General features: G+C 39.8%; 1 protein-coding gene across 5 annotated transcripts in view; it reads right to left on the bottom strand.

Moving 5' to 3' along the window:
* LOC146133255 (uncharacterized) overlaps positions 1 to 22,091 on the bottom strand; it is an 85,200-nt gene that overhangs the window by 21,440 nt on the left and 41,669 nt on the right. For 4 of the 5 annotated variants that reach the window (XR_014501657.1, XM_083396766.1, XM_083396767.1 and 1 more), the window contains 30 exons: positions 21,316 to 21,456; positions 20,572 to 20,772; positions 19,739 to 19,942; positions 19,324 to 19,461; positions 18,749 to 18,867; positions 18,240 to 18,373; positions 17,772 to 17,980; positions 17,012 to 17,221; positions 16,239 to 16,435; positions 15,406 to 15,571; positions 14,742 to 14,940; positions 14,067 to 14,203; positions 13,359 to 13,415; positions 12,102 to 12,253; positions 11,649 to 11,749; positions 11,142 to 11,317; positions 9,948 to 10,187; positions 9,271 to 9,432; positions 8,557 to 8,730; positions 7,747 to 7,914; positions 7,213 to 7,380; positions 6,629 to 6,789; positions 6,100 to 6,220; positions 5,470 to 5,656; positions 4,517 to 4,800; positions 3,919 to 4,044; positions 3,322 to 3,477; positions 2,319 to 2,497; positions 1,539 to 1,734; positions 888 to 1,244 (listed from right to left, as the gene is read on the bottom strand). Coding sequence is in view for 4 of the 5 variants with exons in the window: in XM_083396766.1 (XP_083252892.1) it covers positions 888 to 1,244; positions 1,539 to 1,734; positions 2,319 to 2,497; positions 3,322 to 3,477; positions 3,919 to 4,044; positions 4,517 to 4,800; positions 5,470 to 5,656; positions 6,100 to 6,220; positions 6,629 to 6,789; positions 7,213 to 7,380; positions 7,747 to 7,914; positions 8,557 to 8,730; positions 9,271 to 9,432; positions 9,948 to 10,187; positions 11,142 to 11,317; positions 11,649 to 11,749; positions 12,102 to 12,253; positions 13,359 to 13,415; positions 14,067 to 14,203; positions 14,742 to 14,940; positions 15,406 to 15,571; positions 16,239 to 16,435; positions 17,012 to 17,221; positions 17,772 to 17,980; positions 18,240 to 18,373; positions 18,749 to 18,867; positions 19,324 to 19,461; positions 19,739 to 19,942; positions 20,572 to 20,772; positions 21,316 to 21,456 (5,220 nt within the window). In the remaining variant the exon portion in view is untranslated. The remainder of the gene's footprint in view (positions 1 to 887; positions 1,245 to 1,538; positions 1,735 to 2,318; positions 2,498 to 3,321; positions 3,478 to 3,918; positions 4,045 to 4,516; positions 4,801 to 5,469; positions 5,657 to 6,099; positions 6,221 to 6,628; positions 6,790 to 7,212; positions 7,381 to 7,746; positions 7,915 to 8,556; positions 8,731 to 9,270; positions 9,433 to 9,947; positions 10,188 to 11,141; positions 11,318 to 11,648; positions 11,750 to 12,101; positions 12,254 to 13,358; positions 13,416 to 14,066; positions 14,204 to 14,741; positions 14,941 to 15,405; positions 15,572 to 16,238; positions 16,436 to 17,011; positions 17,222 to 17,771; positions 17,981 to 18,239; positions 18,374 to 18,748; positions 18,868 to 19,323; positions 19,462 to 19,738; positions 19,943 to 20,571; positions 20,773 to 21,315; positions 21,457 to 22,091) is intronic. The other variant, XM_083396768.1, reaches the window with a different exon arrangement.

Here is a 22,091-nt window from a genome sequence, read left to right as displayed (position 1 = left end):
TACGTTTTGCACTCATTCTAGAGAACAAACAATACAATATCGCAAACTTGGGTAAATAATATTTTTTGTTTGTTGAATGAAAATGGTTCCAAATTAAAATGTATTGTAGTTTGTGAACTCATATGTAAATTTATTTCTTTAAATTGAAATTAGTGTGCTTGACAAAATACGAATTAACAGTAAAAATATATGAGTAATCGTTTTTTACACGTATTGGTGCATGCAGCTAATTAGGTCAAGTATTACCTTCCAACTGTTATTAGATGCTGGGTGTCATGCCACGTGTGTTACGTTTGTTGCACGTTTTTGTCAGTACAAAATTGTAACTTTGCCCTGTTCGGCGAAGTGAATTACAATATTTGGTTATTTGTTATGAGTTGCCTGTAAAATGTAAGACTGTTACGTTAGATAAATCGTATTCTAACACACACACACACGCATTTGGTTAGACCAAGGTTTGAAACGTTTCTAGGTAACGCAATAAATCCTTGTAGTGTTACTCGCTGTATGTTACGCCACACACTAAGTGACATACAGCCTACGATTAGGGTTGTACAACAGACAAGTGACATGCAGTGTTTCAATTCCACCGACGTGTTGGTAAATTACGACCGGTGTTCAATAATTAGAAGGAAGAAACAGGTTCTCAACCGGTGCAGCTATGTGAAATCTAACTGGCGTTTGCGTCCCAAACACGGACCGAAATGGCAACTTCGCATAGTGCAATCGGCACTGTGGGAACTCAAAGTTACCTTCACAATAGATTTCCTGCGAACGGTTGAGAAACCTTGGTGTTGAACAGAAAGAACGACAAAGAAAGTAGAATATGTCGCCTCAAGATGCAGACAAACAATACGACACAGTCCTGCCAATATCAAGATCCTCACCGGGGACTAGGCTGACAACGCAGCGAGTGTGTTCGTCATCAAGCTTGGCGCCCAAACCCGCTGACGTCAGCACCACAGTGACGTCAACCGGGTCACGTGACTGAAAATCGTCCACCCACGACGGACTCAACTTCAACGCGACGTGAGAGTACTCGTCGCCGTCGACAAGCGCCACAACCCCGTCTCTCTCGTCCGACAGCAGATAGGTGGCGCTGTCGGGGCACACGACCTCCCACGCCACAGTCACGTGACCGTCAGAGCCGTTGGAGCGTGTCAGGGGCAAGACAAGGACGTCGGTGGCGTCGAACACGCCGCGAAGGGTGTCGATCGCGTTCTTGAAACCAACCGAGCCGTAGGCTGAAAATAGCCGACAAAATCATCACGTAATAAACAAGAACTTAACCAAAATACAACATCCTTGAAAAGTACAGCATTTTTCTGTGTAGGCTTACTAGAGAAAATCAAGTATCAAAATCCATACCATTGTTTTTATTTACCCAGTATAAAACAATCAGAAGGGGAAATTTTAGACAAGTACCCCGTTAAAGCTAGTTATTATATTCTCTTAGCTATAAACATAGTTTACAATTAGATACATGTAAGTAGCAGTGTTGCCCAGTATTGTTAGTGCAACGGTCGAGTTTGTCATACCCTTGTCGTCCACCAGCTTGCATCGCATGGCAGCGAGACGCTTCTTCTTGTTGGGATCGACCACGTGGAGCCAGAAAAAGGATCGCTTCCTCGACACAGGTGCAGGCGTTGCCTGCTGCAGCGGGATTCGAACCTCGGACCTGTCGACTCCGTCCGGGAAGGACACGGAGCCCGAGGCCCAATCGCGACCGCGACCCTGCGGAGTTTCAAGTTTTCCAATTAAGCAAAACCGCAAAATTTACGTTGTGTTGGGTGTCAAAAAAAGACAGGCCTTCAAACTAAATTAAAACCAAAGAAGGTTAAAGCGAGAGATATCCCGCCAACTGCATTACCTAGTGTTTTATTTCGACGAAACCGCTGCGCGGTGCTGACATTTGCACCAATAAATTTAAAATAAAACTATATTCGTTCCGAAGGTCTAAAAGCCCGTTTACACTACAGCTGCGCTGATCTGAGCAAAGTGTATTTACATTTAAATTCTATTGTGGCGAGCGTTTCACGCTTTGCTAAACTCAAGCTCCGTGCAGCTAGCAAAAAGTTAGGCTTTGGGCGATTTTTACGCTTTTCTCAAAAGCCATTCCAAGCGTGAAAGTGATTATGCATTGTTAATAGTACAAACGCAATTTCACGCCCAGATCAGCTGTAGTGTAAACGGGCCTTTAAACAGAAAATCGTTTTTTTTAATTTATTGGTGCAAATTTCAGCACCGAACAGCGATCTCGTCGAACTAAAATACTTGGTAATGCAGATCAGCTGTAGTGTAAACGGGCCTTAACTTACGTCGCTCTCCGACTCGGAGTCGGATCCTGAAGCGTCGGAGGCATCGCTCGTCTTGCACCAGCGCACGTTCCAATGCAGGGTCGCGTAACCGCGCGTGAAGTGGCGCTTGAGGGGAATCACCGCCACCTTGTCGCTGGTCTTGAACGAGAAGAAGCGCTCCGTAAACTCGATCTTCATTTCTGCGGGTCGGACAAGCGAAGGAGAGAATTACGTTAAAACTCCGCCTGGGTCGACTATTGAGCTTTTAGGAATTGCTATAGGGCAGGGGTTTTAAACTGGGGTCAATGGATTGTTTTAAACTGGGGTCCATGGATTGAAATATTAGTATATACAAGAAGTAATCTATTTTTCAAAGAAAAGAGTATAATTAAATATTAAACGGTTTAGCACTGAATGTATTTTTGACTCCATTTTAATTATGAGCATGCTTCTGAAAGTCAAATTTTATTCTGACGTAAATTTATGAAAAATCAGCATAATTTTGATGTCTATTTGATTGTGACGTCATATGTGAAAATTTCTTGTGTACCGTGGTCCACGCGGAGCAAAAAAAATGTAGGGGTTCGCGGTAAAAAAAGTGTAAGAACCCTTACTATAGGGTTACTTCACTGGACGGCCACGTTGTTTCTGGTAGGCGTGGCACAAATATCCGTTGGGCGTGACCATAAAAATGGACAAATGCGTATTCGGATTTAAAAGTTACAAGTTATTGATTAATTATCGCAGTTTTTTGTTATTACCCGATCTAGTTTATAGTAGTTGCGGAAATTTCGCGCGAGTTTTTAATGTCATCTATCCATTTTTAATTATCTTGCTATTCATTTTAAATAACCATAAGAAACGGTGTGTATCATGATAACGTTATGCGGTTTACTCTAAATTAAAAAACATGCATTTTTCTAAAAGTTGTCAGGCAACTGAACGCATTTTAAAGGTATTCCAAATCAATCAATTGCGTTTTCTTCATCGAGATACTAAACAACCGGTAAAGTAAGCCGCTCACCGTCTTGTGTGACAACGGTCGCTGTGGATGACGGGCGTGCGTTGCCAACCTTATTGTATGGCTGGACGAACACCCTGTACTTAGTGGAGGGCTTCATTCCAGTGATGGTTAACTTTCTCTCGTCGGGGCCAACCATCGTTTCGGCGTTTGGAGCATCTGGTGACGTCAATTGAATATGGTTTCGAGGTGTGGTAATATTACTTACTGTCGAAAATGTGAGGCCACGCGTGAACGAAATAATAAACAAATCATAGGGATTCTACGAGTTTTTTATTCTAACATGTCGGGTAAATGTAAACGTTGTGATTCCGTTGGCTAATTTTATCTGTAGTTATACTAAGGCTTCCTTCTTTATCACCTTGCGCAGTTTATGGAAATACAGCATTTGTCACACACGGGTGTGGATTAAGTCAAAACAATATAAATTTTGGATAATATTAGCCTAAGTTAACCGAAACAGATTAATTGCAAAGTGTTTATCTGAAACCCTATGAGACTTTATAAATTGCAAAAAGAATCTATTTTTTCACGGTTTAGAGTAGTTTGTAAACTTGGACTTTTAATAAATTTTCACCAAACAACCGTATTTAAACTTACCGTCAGATTTTGCAATCACCCTGTAGCCCTCGACAGGTCCACCGAAGGCCGGAGGCTCCCAAGACACGGTACACTCGTTTGGACTCATGGAAGCAGCAAAAGGCTTGCGCACGCGACCCGGGTAACCTAAATGCGCGTGAAGCAATTAAAATTTGTATAGTTCCATGGTGGAAATGTGGTTTGTCAAAGCAGTGCCCTTGATACGACGAAAGTCTTCTGCAAATTATGATCCCTTTTAAAGCTGTGTGTAACAACTTATCACACCTAATAAACGGAATCAGTTGTCACTCTTTAACGACAAACTGTATTAAAAGCTTGACAAGCGTTCGCACAACCGTGCTTTGTCAGGCCAGAGTAGAAATGAAATAAATTAAAACCTATAGGAATACAAGCGCGAATAAAAGGCCATCATACAAATTAAGTCTAATACATCCACAGACGCCCAATAAATAACATAAACAGTTGATCAACAAGCGCCTATTCACTCAATCGACCACAAAGGCTGCTTATATAGTTGTTTAAAAAACACTTTTTTGTTGAATGGTTGTTCAAGAAATACTTTTTTGTCGAATTTTAGTGTGTTTAGTTTGTTTCTCACCTGTGTCGTTGATAACGTTGAGCTCGATGTTGGCGAGAGGACGCTCCTTTCCGTCCTCCTCTTCTTGTTGCTCAGGGGTCCTCCCTTGCTCTTCAGCGGAGGCGGAAAATATTCGCTTGGGTCGGACGATCAGACGATAGAGCTGCGACGAGTGGCGCATGTCCTGCTTGAGAGGGAACTGGAGGGTGACGGTGTCGGCCCCTGGGGCGTACTCCAGCTCGCCGCTGCTAACCACTGGGGCGGGGGAAGCACCGGTTGTTGAGTCGCTGCTGGAGCTTGAAGAGCTACGTCGAAAAAACAATCGAAATTATTCGTGCTGTGTCATTTTGATCGTGCGAAGATGAAAGCGTTGTTTTTTTGTCTCGAGGTTGCATACAGATTTTTTTTATTATTATTGTCGATAATTGTTTGTTAATACTTTCTACTAGGAACGTTTACTGAATTCGCTTTCGCCAACATCATTTTGGCAAATGTTGTTAATAAATACAAGCTTTGCGGTGTTCAGCAGTTGTGGACATCACCGTCGTTATATATTTAAGCGGTGTATCATTATATAAGGTAGAGCCAGTGGCAATTCACTGTTGCCTTTGTCACCTTAGCGAAGATAACAATAAACTCTTTTTAAATGTACTTAAAAAGTGCGAAAATACCACAATTGTTTTAATCTAAACAATCCCTCATTTTAATAGAGTGTAACATTAATATAGGACATCTGATTAGTGGATGATGTTACCAAGATCTGTCGAAACTTTTGCTAGTTAATGGTTATGAATTTTAAACATATCTCAGTCTGGTTGCCTGGTAGTCGAAACTCATTATTACACAGTTGCTAAATATGTTGATGGTCTAATAAGAAACTTCAAACGAAGCTACAACGGCAATTCTGGCAAACCCTCCTGATTATAAAACGCCTTCTACTTTAGATCCCGTTTAAAGTGGTCACATCAACTCACCTTGATCCGCTCGACTGGCTGCTGGATGTGGTGGAGCTGGGAGCCGACTTGTTCCTCCTTCTCACTTCCTTGATGACCTTCCACGTTACAACGTCGGTGAACTCCTTGATGTTCCTCTTCAGGGTGAGGTCGACCACCTGCTGGCTGGTCTTCACTTGCACCGGGGTCTGGTAGGCGAGGCGCAACTCTGCCACAAAATTAAGTCTCGTAAGGCTTGGATACAATAATCCAATTAAACCTATCGTATCGCTTGGACCTTGTTTTGTGTGATATCGCTCGAGAAATATTTATGGCGCTGCAATTTAATGATATCCTTGTTAATATTATAATTGTTTTAGGAGTAATTTTACCCTTTTCCTGGCATACAAAATGCAAAACGATGTTCAGGTTAGCCGTTTTGTTTGTCATTAGTTTACCTTTATTTTAAACTATATTGTCTTGATTGTGTTCGAAAATGATCTAAATATCTTCATTAGCGGTTAAAATCTAACTCCTGCTTTCCAAGTTTCGGGAACATTTACTACATTGTTATATTCAAACGATATTTATTGCAAAACGTATGTTATTCCATCAGAGTTCTATCTACAATCATTGTGGTGCATTGTGTTTGAAAAAAAAAACTGTTTTTACCTGGCTGTGTTTCCACTACCAAAGTTTCGGAAGCGGGACCGTCCCCGACCTCGTTGAAAGGACGAACGTTGACTTGGTAGGGAGTGTTGGGTTGAAGGTCCTCAAGAACGGCCGATGTTTCCTAAATGAGAATACGGAAAACATAACAAACTTTTTCGATTTTGTCTTTTCAAACTTCATGTATTTCATCTTCAAAAACGTTTGTTACTTGATTCTTAATTCCTACAAAATTGCTTCCCAACGGATTTTGCAACATACAGAAGAAGAAACATGGGAATCTTGATGTGATTTGTCCAATCCTATAAGCTAGCTTATCAGCATACAAAATTACACCCATAGTCCGAAAAAAAAAACTCTAGTCGAGTAATACAAACACTACATATTATACCATTTTAAAACTTCATTACATAATATTATAATACACGTAATAAGTACATAATATAAAATAAATTGTAACAGCCCAAGCGTACAAAAGTGTGCAATTGTGAATACAGTAGGATTCGTCAAAATAGACTCGCAAGAGTTTTACCTCGGCTGGGACTCGCAGGCTCTTCACGGTGCCTGGTCGACTCCAGTAGGTAACCTTGTAACCCTTCACCGGCGCACCTTCTTCGGCCGCAAGCCAAGACGTATTTACGGCCTGGGGCCCGCTTAAGTCGGCGTCGAAGTCACTCACCACGTTCGGCGGTGCTGTGAAAATGATGGACATAAAGTTAATAAAATAAAATCCAGCAGTATTCCGCAACATGTTACCACCCAACTCAACATCTAAACCCGTAATGTCACGATATGTTTGGTGTCGTATTCAACACAACGAAAACAATTTAAAAGATTTAAAAATGTTACAAAAATCCTTACTATAGCATCTGGCGAATTTGATTTATTAGAAAAAACAAAATTTTACGAACTCGTATTACTGTATCACTATAGCTTGATAATAAATGGCAAAGCCAAAAAGGTCGAGTAGATAGACTGAAGATTATACAAGCTCGTATCGAAACGTCTTAATCAAGATGTTGTCAATCTACTCGACCTTTTTATCTTTGCGATTCATTATCAATTATCCGTACATAGTGTACCAAAGTATATCACTACAGATGAGAAAACACTTACTGGCTTCGTTGTCGATGTTGATTTTGCAGATGTCGTTTTCGCCGACCTTGTCGCGACCCTTGACCCCTGTCAGGACGACCTGGAAGTGACGTGCCTCGCCACTCGGGTCATTCAGTATCGGAATGTGGATGCTGCGCTCTGCCTCGCCCGGTTTGAATTTCAATTTTCCTGCACGAAGCAAAAAGTAATTAGAAAATCCCACAATGCCCCGAGAATGAACGCTATATTTTCGGAGCCCTATTTCCGAGGAAATAAATGTAGTTTGAAAGGCTATAGTTATATAATGAGTGGTAACAATTATTTGATGAACATCAACGGAAACAGTTCTAGGTTGCCACATTTTGGTAATTACATAGATTGTATTGTACCATCTTTTGTTACCCATTTTCCCATAATTATTCGTAAACATCCATTAATTTTAGTTGTACTTTTATATAGATTCTATTTGATTGGATTTAGCCTTCCGGCTGGGTACATTTAATCAAGTTTTCTCCAATTCAACAAAGTAAATAGAAACGTTAGTCTTCGTTTTACCTTTCTCTGCGTCAAAGTGCTGACCAAAAAGCGCGTCGCCCTCCTCGGCAGACCACGTGACCTCGGCAGGGAAATCGCAGCCTAGTTTTCTGACGACAGCCACAAGTGCTTCGCCGTCTTCGCTGTTGCACGTCAGCTCGTGCGAGCGCATCTCGATCAAGCCCTCGCCTTTTGGAGAATAAGTAAAACATGTAAGCACAGTGAAGTTGCTTAAAAATATAAGTTGGCTACACCGAACGTATCGATCAATTATGTTTAAAGAGAAGAATTTACAGTTTTGACAATAACGAGCATTATCTTTATTGAGAAACGTTTTTAGCTAAATTAAATCTGAGCTTATCGGACAACAAACCTGAAAAACGACCCGTTACCTTAAAGCCGTTTAGTTACCATTTTACATCGTGCAACACAAGTTATAAAGAACAATACGACATGGATAAAAAACATTTCACTTTAATTTCAAACTTTTATGGGTCAATTTCAGCCATCAGTATGCGTATAAAGCTACAAATTCTTGTTCCGAATCAACAAAAAATCAAACGTGTTTTTGAACTTGTGTGGATACGCTTTACTTAAAATTTTAGGTATAATGGAAAAATAAATAATCAGGATCAATGTAACAATATCTACATTTCATTTTTGTCGCTTAGTTTAAAAATATTGTGTTGCAGTTAGGACCCCGCTTAGTATCTATCTTTTCTTCCATAGTTTCCATTAAATGTAGTCATTTTAAAAATACAAGGCCGATTTTTTACCATATTCGTGTTTCGTTTTGTTCTTCACTCAAAGCGTCTGCGGTAGACAACGTACCTAGGTCGTGCACAATGGCTGTGGTGCACATGGCGTCGTCGGCCAGCTTGGCGTGGTTGGCCAGCGGAGGTTCCAGTGCCACGGTTACCGTCTCGGCCGGATTGCTGAGTGGCAGTTGCGGTAGAGCGACCTCCACCGCTCCGTGTTCCTCGCCGTCCTCAAGTGTGGTTTCGCCTGGGGAACACTCAGGGTTATTACTGCTATGAGGCGACGCAAGTGCATAGTTTACCTAAGTTCAAGTATTATGACGATGATGTACTATTTTATAACAACTAATTAACTGCTGTCCATCTGGTAAAACAATTTCTAAGTAGACCGAATTTTACAACGTTAAGCAAGAAAACGTATTTTATATTTGACCTGCTCCGGTAAATGTGTGCTTTCAACTTATACAGTAGAGCTTGAATTCATATTAAACGTGAAACATAAAAAGCAACTTTGCAGCATAATGGTAGGAGGTTGCAGTAAGACGTAATAAGAATATCAAAGCCCATACAGAGTTGGTATCATTTTGAACGTTTCGAATAACTCTTTATTTATTTTCAAGATTGTATTTCGCTGTACATTTCACTGGAGTTGAAAATGAATAAAGAGTTATTAGAAAGTTCAAATGATTCCTACTTCTGTATGAGCTTTGATATTCTTATAAAAAGCAAAAATTTAAGAAAACAAAAACAGCATTTAATATAAATGTTTAAAAAATGGTATTATTACCAGTTACTCCAACATATACAGAATCGGGACTTTCGGGAATTAGCTTCCAGGGCACGACAACCCTTCCCTGTGTGTTCTGGGATCGGAAGATTGTCAAGTGGACTTTGCCCTCGCTCTGTAGCGCCTGAGCCGTGGTCTGACTGAAGGTGATCATGCCTGGATCTGAGAAGTCAAGTAGAAGCAATGAGTCGTCTATTATTGTCCATTGACAGCACAACAAGCTATTTTGCGTCATTATATAAGACGTGGTCGCTAAAACATTAAATGAACTGTAAAATGATTAGTTGGAAGGCTATTCGGGTGCATATAAGAACAGCAATGTAAAGGTTTATTTCAGATAAACTTTTATAATAATAGTTCGCAGTTTGGTACTGCACATAAAAACTTTAAAAACATATTTGTAGCGTTTTGTTTTAACATAAAACCTATAGCAGCATAATTTATAAAAATCCAAAACTTCCAATACGACAAAAATAACAAAGTCAAATTTCGAAGCAAAAAATTCACATTTCAAAGAAGTAAAATTAAAATCCGCTAACTTTCTCTGAATCGCTAACTCCTTTTTAACGCCACCTATTTATCATGCAAAAAACTGAAAAATCGCACTTGGTGTCGTGTCGGTCAGGCAATCGAAAAGCCGTTTACACGCATGTTATCACACAATAAAAACAACTTACTGATGTCGTTGACGACAGCCACTTGGCAGGATTCCACCTCGCCCAGCACGCACTCGCTAGTCTTGGGCGGCGCCAGCCAGACGACGAAGCGTTCCTCGTCGTCATAACGTGGTTGCTTGGGCAGAGGAACGGTGATGTGCGACGTCTCTTCTCCGTCTTCGAACGTCTCGATGCCGGAGAGGTTGGCGTAGGGCGACTCGGGGTCGTCGCTGCTGGTTTTCCACGGCACGCGGACTTTTCCTGCGACCAGTGGGAAGTTTAGTTAGCTTCATAATAGAACTGTGGTTCTCACCAGGGATGCTGCGGCACTTTAAGGTGCCATTTAAGATTATGGGCAGGTCGACTCGATGACCAAACGGTCCTTTCGCTGTCCTTGTGTTATTCTTTATGTTACTTTGTTTTTTAATGTTTGCAAACATCCACAAAAATAAATTGAATCTAAATCTGCATCTGAATCTGCCGACAAATATTTCACATTTTTAGGGATACTAATTTTTGCTTTTGTGGTAAGCTTTTTGATACAATTTTTTGTGTAAGATAAAAGTGCAAAAAATTGAAAAGGTGTTTTCAACATTGTTACACAGTTAATTTGCTGTTTCAATATCGTTTAATGTAACGTTACAGTTAACCACTCGGCAAAAATACGTGCAAGGGTGCCACGAACTATTTAAAATTTCTTCAGGGTGCCGCAAGCTAAAAAAGGTTGCGAAACACTGCTTTAGAATGTATAGAAATTGTAAAATCTACATTACAGGTTTTGATTGGAAAATTGTACGACTCCACAGTTCGTCGCAAAAAGCAGACTAAAATATTCAGCAATATCTGGGAAACCTTTTCGCTGCTTCTGCATATTTTATATTGTTTGAGAATATACAATTTACAGTAAAATACAATTGAGCCAAGTATTTGGATTTCTAATAAAGACCTTATAATATCCTCCCACCATAATGCAAATTAAATTGCATCGTCACTAACTAATAGGTAAAACGAAAACAAAGTGCAACTAGTACATCCGATGAATTTCCCCGTCAGTTTTAGTAAAGTGCAATCATTCTTGTAATGCTGAAAAACCCAATTCCTAAATTGCTCTCCTTTTTTCAAATGTTTAGTACATACCTATAAACTACAGAGGTGTGACCTCAGGTTGAACGAGTTTTTTTTTAACTTGTGCGTGAAATAAACAACGTTTCCTACCTTCTGTTCGATCGTATCTTATGACTGGAATCTTCAAAACCTCTTCCGACTGCTTCGCCTCGATCGCGCCTTCCGGGAACGCAACCTTGCCGGGTATGACGTCATTGACGACACAAACTGCACACTCGGTGTCGCCAGTGAGCACAGCTCCGCCGGTAGGGTCACCGAGAAGCACCCTGCAAATATTGGATAAGGCTAAAATATAACGAAATATTTGCCGTCGTTTTGATACTACTTCTTTTGCAATCAGGTAATGTTATTATAAGTCAACAAGCATAAACTGAAAAAGAAAAGATAAACTACAAGTAAAGTATACACATTTTAGGAAACTAATAAATTATACATTCAGGATTCTGTACTTAATGTTGAAATCTTAAAAGTAAGCTCAATTAGCTTTTTTGTTAAAATTAAGAGAATATTAGAGTTAAAAATACAATGCCAGGCTATAATCTCTATTAATATGCGTCGGGTGTACGATGTGTGCAATAGTTTCACGTTTGTTCTTACGTAAAGGTTTCCATGTCGGATCCCTGGGGTTTCTCCGGGGTGTCGATCTCGATGTGACTTTCCTCCTCCCCGTCTTTGAACGTTTCCTGACCGTGAAGATCCTGCGAAAGAGCATTTAGATTTGTTTTTAAGTCATACGTGGGAAACATTGGCGCGTAAAGCTTTTCGGTGCCGATAATTAGGATAATATAAAGCTTATGAGAAGAACGTCAAATATCCTGCTATGAGAGATAAATAATCTAGTAAATATAACTAAAATAGTATAACTAAAACAGCTCCTGACTTAAATTATACTAAAATTCTGGTACTAGGAGCAAGGTTCAACTGGAATATTAAACAAAGCAACATTGTTTCCCGTGAAACAAAATCAATTGTAATGAAAAACGTACCCAAAGTTGAAAACACTACTTTTAGAGACTACCTAAAAACAAGTACGACAATTCGTTTACTTACATGGTACGGTGATTTCGGCGAATCGCTCTCAATGCTCCACGGCACCACCACGCGGCCACGTTTACCAGTTTTTCGCAAAAGGGTGAGAACAATTTTGCCAGTGCTCTGCGTGTGCTGCGAAGTCGCTTCAGCGAAACCGATCTCGCCGTGAACTGTGGCATACAATAAGGGTGTTTAACAACCAGGAATAGGAGATTTGAAAAGCGTCAATGCGGAGATTTCGATTTCGATTATTACTTATCATATATTTATCTGGGAGCTGTTATCTTGCGGGATTGTTTTTTAACTGAGAAGACGAGTATTGAAATAAATGCTCTTTTTCAAGTTTATTGATTCTCAAACCTTTGGCCTTTCAATATATGGTAATCCATTGTCATATTTAATTGTCATATATAACTATTTATTTCTTAAAAAAAAACTCGATTCGCCAAATTCGAAGTTCGTCGATTGCAACACACTCGCCTCTGAGTTACCTAATGGAAATAACTGTTGGAAATGTAATACATTATTAACGTGCTTTAAATGCCATCTAATAACATGGCCTACAACTACAAATTCAAATGCGCTCACTATAAGCCTTGAACTGATGAATCAACATGCAGTTAGAAATGGGAATGAAAAGCACTGACACAGTGCACCACAGGCAATGCGATGCTGTAGAACTATGATCAATTTGTCGCCGTCTTTATATGATCGAGTACTAGCTTTGGGAAACCGGCGCCTTTACATAACTTCTAAAAGTTAGGCAAAAAAATCTCTAGGCAGCTCATTCTAGTAATAGTTAGACAGACAACAAAGGTATAGCCTATTTTACACAAACGACGGAAAAATGATCCTATACTAGCACGATCTTACGAACCTCTTGCTTTCTGCAATCAGTTTATTAATAATGCTATGTCAGTGTTTTTAAAACAAGTGCCATTTATAGTGCTTAACGGTGCCGAAAGAACTATGAATCCTTGAAAACTGTACTTTTGCTCTATCAGTAAGCCTCTTCATATAGTTGTTTATGGAATTAGAGCGCAAGAAAAAATATTTACCTACACTGTACAGTTAATGAGCGTTGTTCAATTTTCTTATTTGTGATATTACAGAAAACTACTAAAGGCCAAATCATTAGTTAGGTTGCCGCAATCTATTATGTTTTCGGAACGGGGCGATAAGCAAGAGAGGTTAGGAACCACTCTTCTATTTGGCGATATTTAACTAGCCAATGCCTTTCACCGTGCATGTCTAATAAAGGGCGACGTCACTTACCGTTTTCAACGATCGGCGGTGCTTCTCTCTGTTCCAACTCGAAAACACGCTTCATTTCTGCAGGCCACAAAAACACACACGCTCATGCAAGTATTCGTACATGATAACGGGAAAAAGCAAGCATATCAAAACCCGATATAAGGCAAGTATGAAATTGAGAAGCTATAGGCGCTCCACCATGCCACACCGGATTAAATGAGCCTACAGCAGAAAATCTTGCGCCTGCAGCAGCAATAACCATATAACTTGTTACTGCATACAGTTATGTGGCACTTTACATTAACGTATGGCAAAACTTTTATTATGAAACGTTCTTTTATCTTTAAAGTTATACAATCGATACTAGTATAGATTATTAACTATTACATTTCGGCTATATTTTAAGAAAAAAACTCTTTCTGACTAATAGTTCAAAAACGATCTTTGAATCTTATTTACGACATGTGTTGTATCAAAAGTAATTCTACATGAGCGCATGAGGTTTAATTAAAATCAACAACTACAAAGTGTAACTATATTAGTCGGCCAACGATGACTATCTAATGTTCTCTATATGGCAGATGACTGCAAATGCGAATTTTAAAACACACGTAATAACATATAGGCAAAAATCAATATCATCACTAATACAAAAATCAATCAAACATGCTCGTAAGGCATTCATCTAGTCTTAAGGCCCGATAATAATTTAAAAACGATTTGTTTTACCTTGAACGTGGTCAATCATAACTTGAGCACGACAGGTCTCTCCCAGTTTTGCGCCTCCCCTCGCTGAACCCAACACGACGTTGAAGTGCATGACGTCACCACTGGGATCATTTACGATTGGGATGATGATCTCTTTTCTGAAATATGACAGGAGTGTTTAAGGACCATGAAGATCCAGGCTTCTAATAGTGGTAATACCACGAAATCTAAAACTATATAGAATTTATGTGACATAAATTTTAGGCGAGAGATGTAGAAAAATCTTTCATGTAAATTGAATGTTAACCTATTACGCCTCGCCTTGTTATCACTTCTACCCTTAAGCTCAAACAAACATGATCCAAAACCGATGACCTAAAGGAGCATGATTAGTGGTTGTACTAAGACGTAGTAAGAATATCAAAGCCAATACAGAAGTAGGTATTATTTCGAACGTTTCGAATATCACTTCATTCATTTTTTTTTCAAGAGATATATGACACGTCCAAAAAGCTACCTACTTCTGTATGGGATTTTGGTATGCTTACTACATCAGTTTTTTGGTGAACAACAAACAAGCATTTCTGGTATTTTATATTTCCCAAACCATTGGATGCCGATTAACTTTGCATAATAGACTACACAGCTTGCACATTTAACTTGTTGCCAGAAATTTGCCATAACCGACAAGCAAACCTTGTCTCCTCAGGTGCGAAGTTGATCATTCCCTTTCCAGCCCTGTAGTGCTTTCCGCGCAGCGCCGTGTCGTCAAGCGCCTCCCACGTGACTTGGCACGGGTGAGTGCACGCGCCGGTCCGGACCACCACGACCCTCACGTCGCCGTCGGTGCCGAAAGTTTCGATGCTAGGCTTTTCCAGTTGGACGGTGCCGCCGTCTAAAAAAACAAAGAAGCTCGTGGTGTACATAAGTGATAAGTAGCTATTGTATCTTGCTTTTAAAACCAAGCCTAATGGCTTGAAATACTTTTTATGTTGTTTTAACTGGACTATGTTTGTAACCTATATTAACAGAAAACAGTATGCATGCCGAAAATAAGTACTGTTTGCTTGTTTGCATTAATGAATACGTTTTTTAAAGGAATTTAAATTGGGAATGTTTTGATGAGTTACCTTTATGACACCCTCTGTGAAAACTAATGTTTGTTTGCGTTCACCAAAGGGATTTTTTTGTGTTTTAAATTGCTTAACTATAATCCATACGTTAGATTTAGATTTGGACATAGAAAATAAAAAACATATCACAATATATTTTTCAAAAGTAAATACGAACAATTTTCTAACATTTTACTGTAGTTGTTATAACGTCCTTTTACATATCAGAAAATTCACGTCCCACTTACCGACATCGTTGTTGATCGCAACCCGTGTAGACGTCAGCTCGCCAAGCGTTGCGCCTGACGTAGGCGTCAGAAGCGTGACGTCAACAGAGGTGACGTCGTCATCCTGCGGTCGATCCGAAAGCGGAATTTCCAGGTACTTTTCGTCTTCGCCGTCGTCGAACGTTAACTGTAGAATACATAAATTTCGAATAACGATAAAGAAAATGGAAACATACAGCCTTTGTCGCCAAAATGTTACCTAAACGAACTGATTGACGTTGTCTATTTCCATTGATGTTAAAAGATTAAATATATCATTGGTAAACTGTAGACGGATCTGTAATGTAGCTTGATAATTAATTACAAAGCTTAAAAAGCCGAGTAGATCGATATAATCTTGATTGTTAAGACGTTTAGATATAAGCTTTTAACTGAAGATCTTATCTAAACGTCTTAATAATCAAGATAATGTCGATCAACTCGGATTTTTTGGCTTTGCAATTTATTATCTGAATATAATATTTTTTTTAATTATGTTGGCAAAAAATATATTTCAATTTAGAAGAAATTTCACATCCGTCTTAAATTATATTAAACGAAGGAAAACATGCGTAATGAGGGCTCAAGCACATGAAGTAAAATCGCATAAAATTTTAAAATAAACAGTGTCGCCCTAATTTTCACTTTTAATTTAAACAAATACCGCTTCGAACCCAAATTCTGCAATACTGCGAAGTATCGAATACTGCGCAAAACCGCGTATATTTTTCGTCCACTGTGAGACAAAAAAGGCGAATTTGTCGAAACGGATGTAGCGGAAACAATTGCGGGTCAAAAAGTAAACGACCACTCACGGTTCCCTCCATGTTGTCGTAGTCGTCGGCGCGTTGCAGGGGTGAGGGTGCTGTGTGGGTGCCGGCCACCCTTTCCACGAACCACGAAACGTCGGCCGAACCTTTGCGCCCGCTCTTGCGCACTACCGCCACCTTGAGGACGCCCTCGCTCTGGTTGACGCGCTGCTGGCGAGAAGCCATTTCGAACTTTCCAGAACCTGGTGCGAACGCAAAACATTGGAGGCCTTTATACTGCAGCGGTTCCAAAACTTTTCTAAATATTTTGCCTGGTGGAACCTTTGCAGTTATTTTGATATTTCGCGGCCCTATAAAAAATAAAGAATGCTATAGGAAAAATGCAAAAAAACACCAATGAAAGAAAAAGCAAAAAAACTCTCAAATACGGTAAGCGTTTAATGGGATGGGTGCAATTGTTTTGCTGCAATTACCTCATCAATGCACCCGAGAAAGCTTTATTATCGAATCACAGTTATTATTTTCATTGTGGGACCTCTAAAACTGCTATACGGACCCAAGTTTGGGGACCGCTACTTTATAGTGTTTTTGACTCCGCCTCGTAAAATACATAACAATTTTTGCGTAAATATTTATTTTAACCATTGTTTCTGCACAACATGTAATATTTTCTTGCAACGAGTTCTTCTACTGATGGAAACGGACTGACTGTAAAGTTTTTCATTAAAATCTAATCTTTTTTTACCCTTTAAACAATTCGCGCAAGTAAAGAACTGTCCTTCCAAATGTGGCAACAATATCAAAGCGACCTAAAATACCTGCGATGTTGTCGATATGGACGGTTGCCGACACGTTAGCCCCCGCCTCTGCCGGCCCTGTAATATCGCCCAGTTGGACGGTGAAGGACACTCTTCCGCCGTTCGAGTCGTTCATGACCGGGATGAGAATGTCCTTCTTGTTCTCTCCCGGAACAAAGCTGAGGACTCCTTCGCCTCCGATGTAGTGCGTGCAATCCTGGGCTGAACCATCTGCGGATGAAAGATGGCTTTATGATAAGTCTATTGTTTCTCAAGTTCAAATGTTGAAGGTTAGTCCCAGTTTTTGTATAAGATTTTTTTAAGGCCCTTATGTTTCGTTTTACCAAGTTACGTGCAGTAGTTTTGCTATGGTGCAACACAAGTATCTAAAACAGTGATTCTTAACCTTTTTCCTTGCTGTATTCCTTTAAAATCACCGACAATTCTCGCAACCCCTTTTAGAAATGCTTAAATATCAAATCCATTGTAATTTTATTTTTATGCAAGTAACTTATAACACAAGAATCCAATACCAAAATGTGAATTAGTTTTACATTTAATTAAGCAAAGAAATAAATTACAACAATACATTTTCTGTGTCTGATTCAGCATCACCACACCCCCTTGAAAATCTCACACCCCTGGTTAAGAAACCCTGATCTAAAAAACATCCAATCCAAGGGTTTACAAAGTAAAGTAGATTTTTACCAGAATCCATTATAATTTATCATTACAAACGCTCATAAAACTCTATGACCCACGTTCAAATGTCCCAACAAACCTTTGGTCTTGTATTCAACGGATGCTGGTCTTCCTTTTGGCCCATCCCTGACGACGGGCAACAGGAAAGTGTCGATGTCACCCCTGATAACGTATTCTGGCTTGGTGAAGGTCACCTCGCTTCGCAGATCATTGTCCAAGGTCATATTTGCCCTGTATGGCTCCTCGAGCTCCGCTCTGCCATCTGGCGGCAGCAGAATGAACACGAAGCTGAAAAAAGAAGGATGGGTGAGCAATATTGGACTGTTGGCTGGAATTTCAGAAATCACTCCTGGATTTAATATGATTACTAAAGAACTCGGAATTAAAAAAACCTGTAATAATAAAACTGAACAACTCCGAGTTTAAAAATCTAGGATATCTTGTCAAACTTTTTTGATGTAACTCATTGTAACGATACCATTACGGTATGCCTTAGAATACATTTATGAATAATATTCGCGACGGAACGGCGTAGGAGAAAAACTACCTTTCCTCGTCTTCGTCAGTATCTGGTGGAAAGTTGATGATGACGTCAGCGCTTGTTTGTCCGTCATCGAACTCCACTGAACCGTGAAGGTCATGCATGGATGAGGGCGGTGATGTGTCAAGGGCGGGTAGAACCTTTAAAGTTTATTTACAAGTTAATGTGCTCTAACAAAATCAAAAACACAGGGAGATTTAATTTAAAGCAATTAAAAAAAATAAAATTGATGCCCTTATGTATCAAACTTTAACAGCGCAAAGTTGCTATTCAAAATACATATTTATAAACTATAGCATCTTTTAACTGCTACAATCCGTTGTTGGCAAGACTACAGACGAAAAAATTACTGGAATATTTAAAAATGTGCAAATAAAGTTTGACGAGGATAAAGGTTAGTGGCAAATCCGGAATTAGGGGATTAAATAAACTGCCCTTACACGTGTACAGGATATAGCATGAAATAACCACCTATGTGTAACCTCGCCGTGAAACCAACATTGAAGTCGACTTACCCTCCAGGGAAGCGACACGGCTCCTTTTGCACCTCCGTTCCTCACCACGCGAATGACGTCACGGCCTTGGCTCTGTTTAAAGTCGTAGCTCTCCCGCTCCAGGTTGAAACGTCCGGGAACTGAAATACAACAATGTGATAATGTCCGATTTTAAAGGTTTAAGGGTCGCTGCTTTGTGGAAAGCCACGGAATAAGAAATCGCCATGCATGTGTTGCACAAAGTGGAATATAAAAAAAACAATTTTGGTTTTTCAGTTTGTTTAGAAAACTACCCTTAGCACGTCAGACTAGTATGGGCTATGGTCACTAACGTTAACCAATTGCATTTCAAAAGCTTCTATCAACCGGTACACCTAGTTTATTGTAAGATGGTTAACAATGCATTTTAACTGAATATGATACAAGCTCATAATCAAGATGATGTCGATCTACTCGATCTTTTCGGTTTTGCAATTCATTATCAAGCTTGATTACATAACCGTGCATTCTAGTGTACCCTGGTTAACGATACATGTATCACTTTTAAACAAATAGCAGAAAAGGATTGTTACAAATTAAACGCAAAGCAAACTTACTTATGTCGTTATCGACGGACACGTTGCACTGCTGGTGGTCTCCCAGCGTAGCTCGTCCGCTTGTAGGCTGCTCCAGGATTATCTGGAAGGCGTCCATTGTGTATTGTTGCACTTGGGGCGGCAACTTGATCGAGATGTCTGCGCCAAAATAAAAAAAATATATTTAAGGAGAAAAAACTGCTTTTTATTGGTGCGTTTAAATTATGTTTTTGGTGCGTTTAAATTAGCAATATAGGGAATTCAAATCTAAATAGCAAAACAACGGTTTTAATTATCTTAAATTTATGAAATATAAGATTTTAGATTTCGAGCCTTCTACACAGGAACAACCTGTGACAGTTGCCGTGATTTTTTGTGCAATTTAAGTTGCTTAGTAGCGTGCTTGTGCCACTTAAAAACAGACATCTTTACAAACCTTTGGATGGCTCGCCGTCAGCAAACACCAAGGTTCCGGTGGCGCCCTCGTAGCGAGACTTAGGCTTGCCGGGGAGTCCCCGGACCTGCCAGGCCAGGGTGGCCAGACCCGAGGCGTCCTGGTCGCGGTGAACCGGAACCTGGAGCGTTCCACTTGACTGGCAGCACGTGATGCTGGGCTCGGCGAATGAGATCTTGGCGGGAACTGTTGAAGAAATGCGCAACGCTTGATAATAGTTGTAAAAAAATTATCAAACGAATTACTACGAAAATATCACTATACGTTTAGGTAATATTCTGTGAGCGTTGTATGACTTAACCTGATATACATACAACTTGACCTGACTTACAAATGTGTATACTTGAAATTTACATTAGCCACTTCCGAAGTGGCACTGCCTAAAGATAATGACTTCCAGTGTTTTTCAACCTGGGTCGAAAAAAAAACCAAAAATTGGGTCGCCAAAAAAAAAGAAAAACAATTGGGTCGCCGATTGCAGCAGATTTAAAGTGGTAGACTAAGATCAGTAAGATCCGTAATGACCATGATTTTGTCACGTCCTGGCTCACAATAATTAATTAATTAATTAATAAATTCCACCTTGTTTATGTCACTGTCTTATGCTTTGTTCTCTGACAAAAATAATAGGAATTTTATTCGCCGCAAAAAAAGGGTTGAGAAACACTGGTAAAGGAGGTTGGTTCCTCTTCCATCGTAACCTAACGTTTTTAGCAACTCTGTGTTTGCATACAAATCGTCATTAAACGACCGAAAAACCTCCAGAATGAAAACCAGAACTTGCGACTATGAAAACGTATAAAATATCCACTCGCCTATGTCGTTTTGCAGTATGACGTGTGCCTCGTATACGTTGAGCGACGCTCCGCCGGTCGGCTCGCCTAGACAGAGCTTGAATGCGACTTCGTCCTCGTCAAAGTAGTCGACCCTCTTTGGCATCGGGATTGTGATTTTGCGGAGCACATCGCCGTCGCCAAAGACCAGGTTACCGTCGGCCGGCAAGTAGTGCACTCCACCTACACCAAACGGTCGCTCAGTTTTCGCTTTACGTTATTAACAGTGCACACGTTTTGTTTTTTCTTTTCGATTTTGCTGAGCAAGATATGTTGCAAAGAATATGGTCGCCGGTCGTACAATTTTCGTAAAACACTAAGGATGATTTTCGTTTAGATTTACCTTTTCCAAAGAGTTTTTTTTATATTCTACCGATACTTGAAACAAGACTAATCTTGTTAAGACCGCTTTCTTGGTCAGTAGTTAGTAAGTCAAAATCAGACACGTCTATATATTTAAACAAATATCTAAAAATAAAGATATAAATATATATGAATTTAACTCGAGTCGACTGCATCAGTGCACCGTGTCGCTCAACATTTCGAAAAAGATACAAACAACGTTTCATGGCGTTTGTCAGATCAGCGTTTAAAACTAAAAGATTTTACCGATATTGCAAACTTTGCTAAAATACCAAATATTTTCTAATTTTTTTAAATAAACATTTTTATAGTGATACCGTCTAACTTTAAAGAAACCCCAAGCTCAGTAAATCTGCGTCTTACCAACAGCGGTTGCGTCCCTGGTGTACCAAGGCACGGCGACCGTTCCGTCTGCGCCGGAGCTGCGATGGACCGGGATCACAAGTTGCTTCTCGCTGCACATGAAGTTGTACTTGGGGCTCGCGAAGCCCAGCATGCCGGGGTCTGAGCAAAGAAGAAAATATCTTTGTAAAAACTGCTGACCTAGCCAGCCGAGAATAAAAACCCATTTGTGGAATAAGTAATTACGCGTGTTTTATCAATGCGTGTTCTCGCATGTGTAAACAGATTTGATTAGTCTTCTGCCCCTATTTTATATAAAAATTTGAAGTCAGTTTAAACCAGGGCGTCTTATCTGCGACCCATGGACCCTTGAGGATAACCTAACGAAGGGCTACCGCAATGGCGGCAAGGTTTTCTTAAGAAGTATACCTTAACTGTCGCTGAGAAGGGTAAATGCTGTAATATTTAAAAAACCCATGTGGACAGAGTAGATGTACTTCATTGCTAGTTAGTTAGGCAAGGATCATTAAAAAAGGTTTTGCTATTCAGATTATAGATTTTCCTCTAATGATATGCTACTTACAACCAACTTGTGTGAATACACAATTACACATAGTTATTTGAATAGACATGGATGGTTATGAATGAAAATGAGTTCCAAACTCTGGTTTAGCGCTAAGAATATTCTTTCCAGTAACTTAACAGACGTATTCCACACAGTTATCTTACGGCAACATTACATCACAATCCTGTTTAGACTTTAGATCAACGAATAAAGCATCACGAAAAACATCTCA

Source organism: Ascidiella aspersa, chromosome 9 (genome assembly GCF_963924565.1).
Source record: "Ascidiella aspersa chromosome 9, kaAscAspe10.2, whole genome shotgun sequence".
In the NCBI taxonomy this organism is placed as follows: Eukaryota; Metazoa; Chordata; class Ascidiacea; order Phlebobranchia; family Ascidiidae; genus Ascidiella; species Ascidiella aspersa.
Note: the sequence above shows the minus strand (reverse complement) of the source record. Positions and strands in the feature narration are given on the sequence as shown.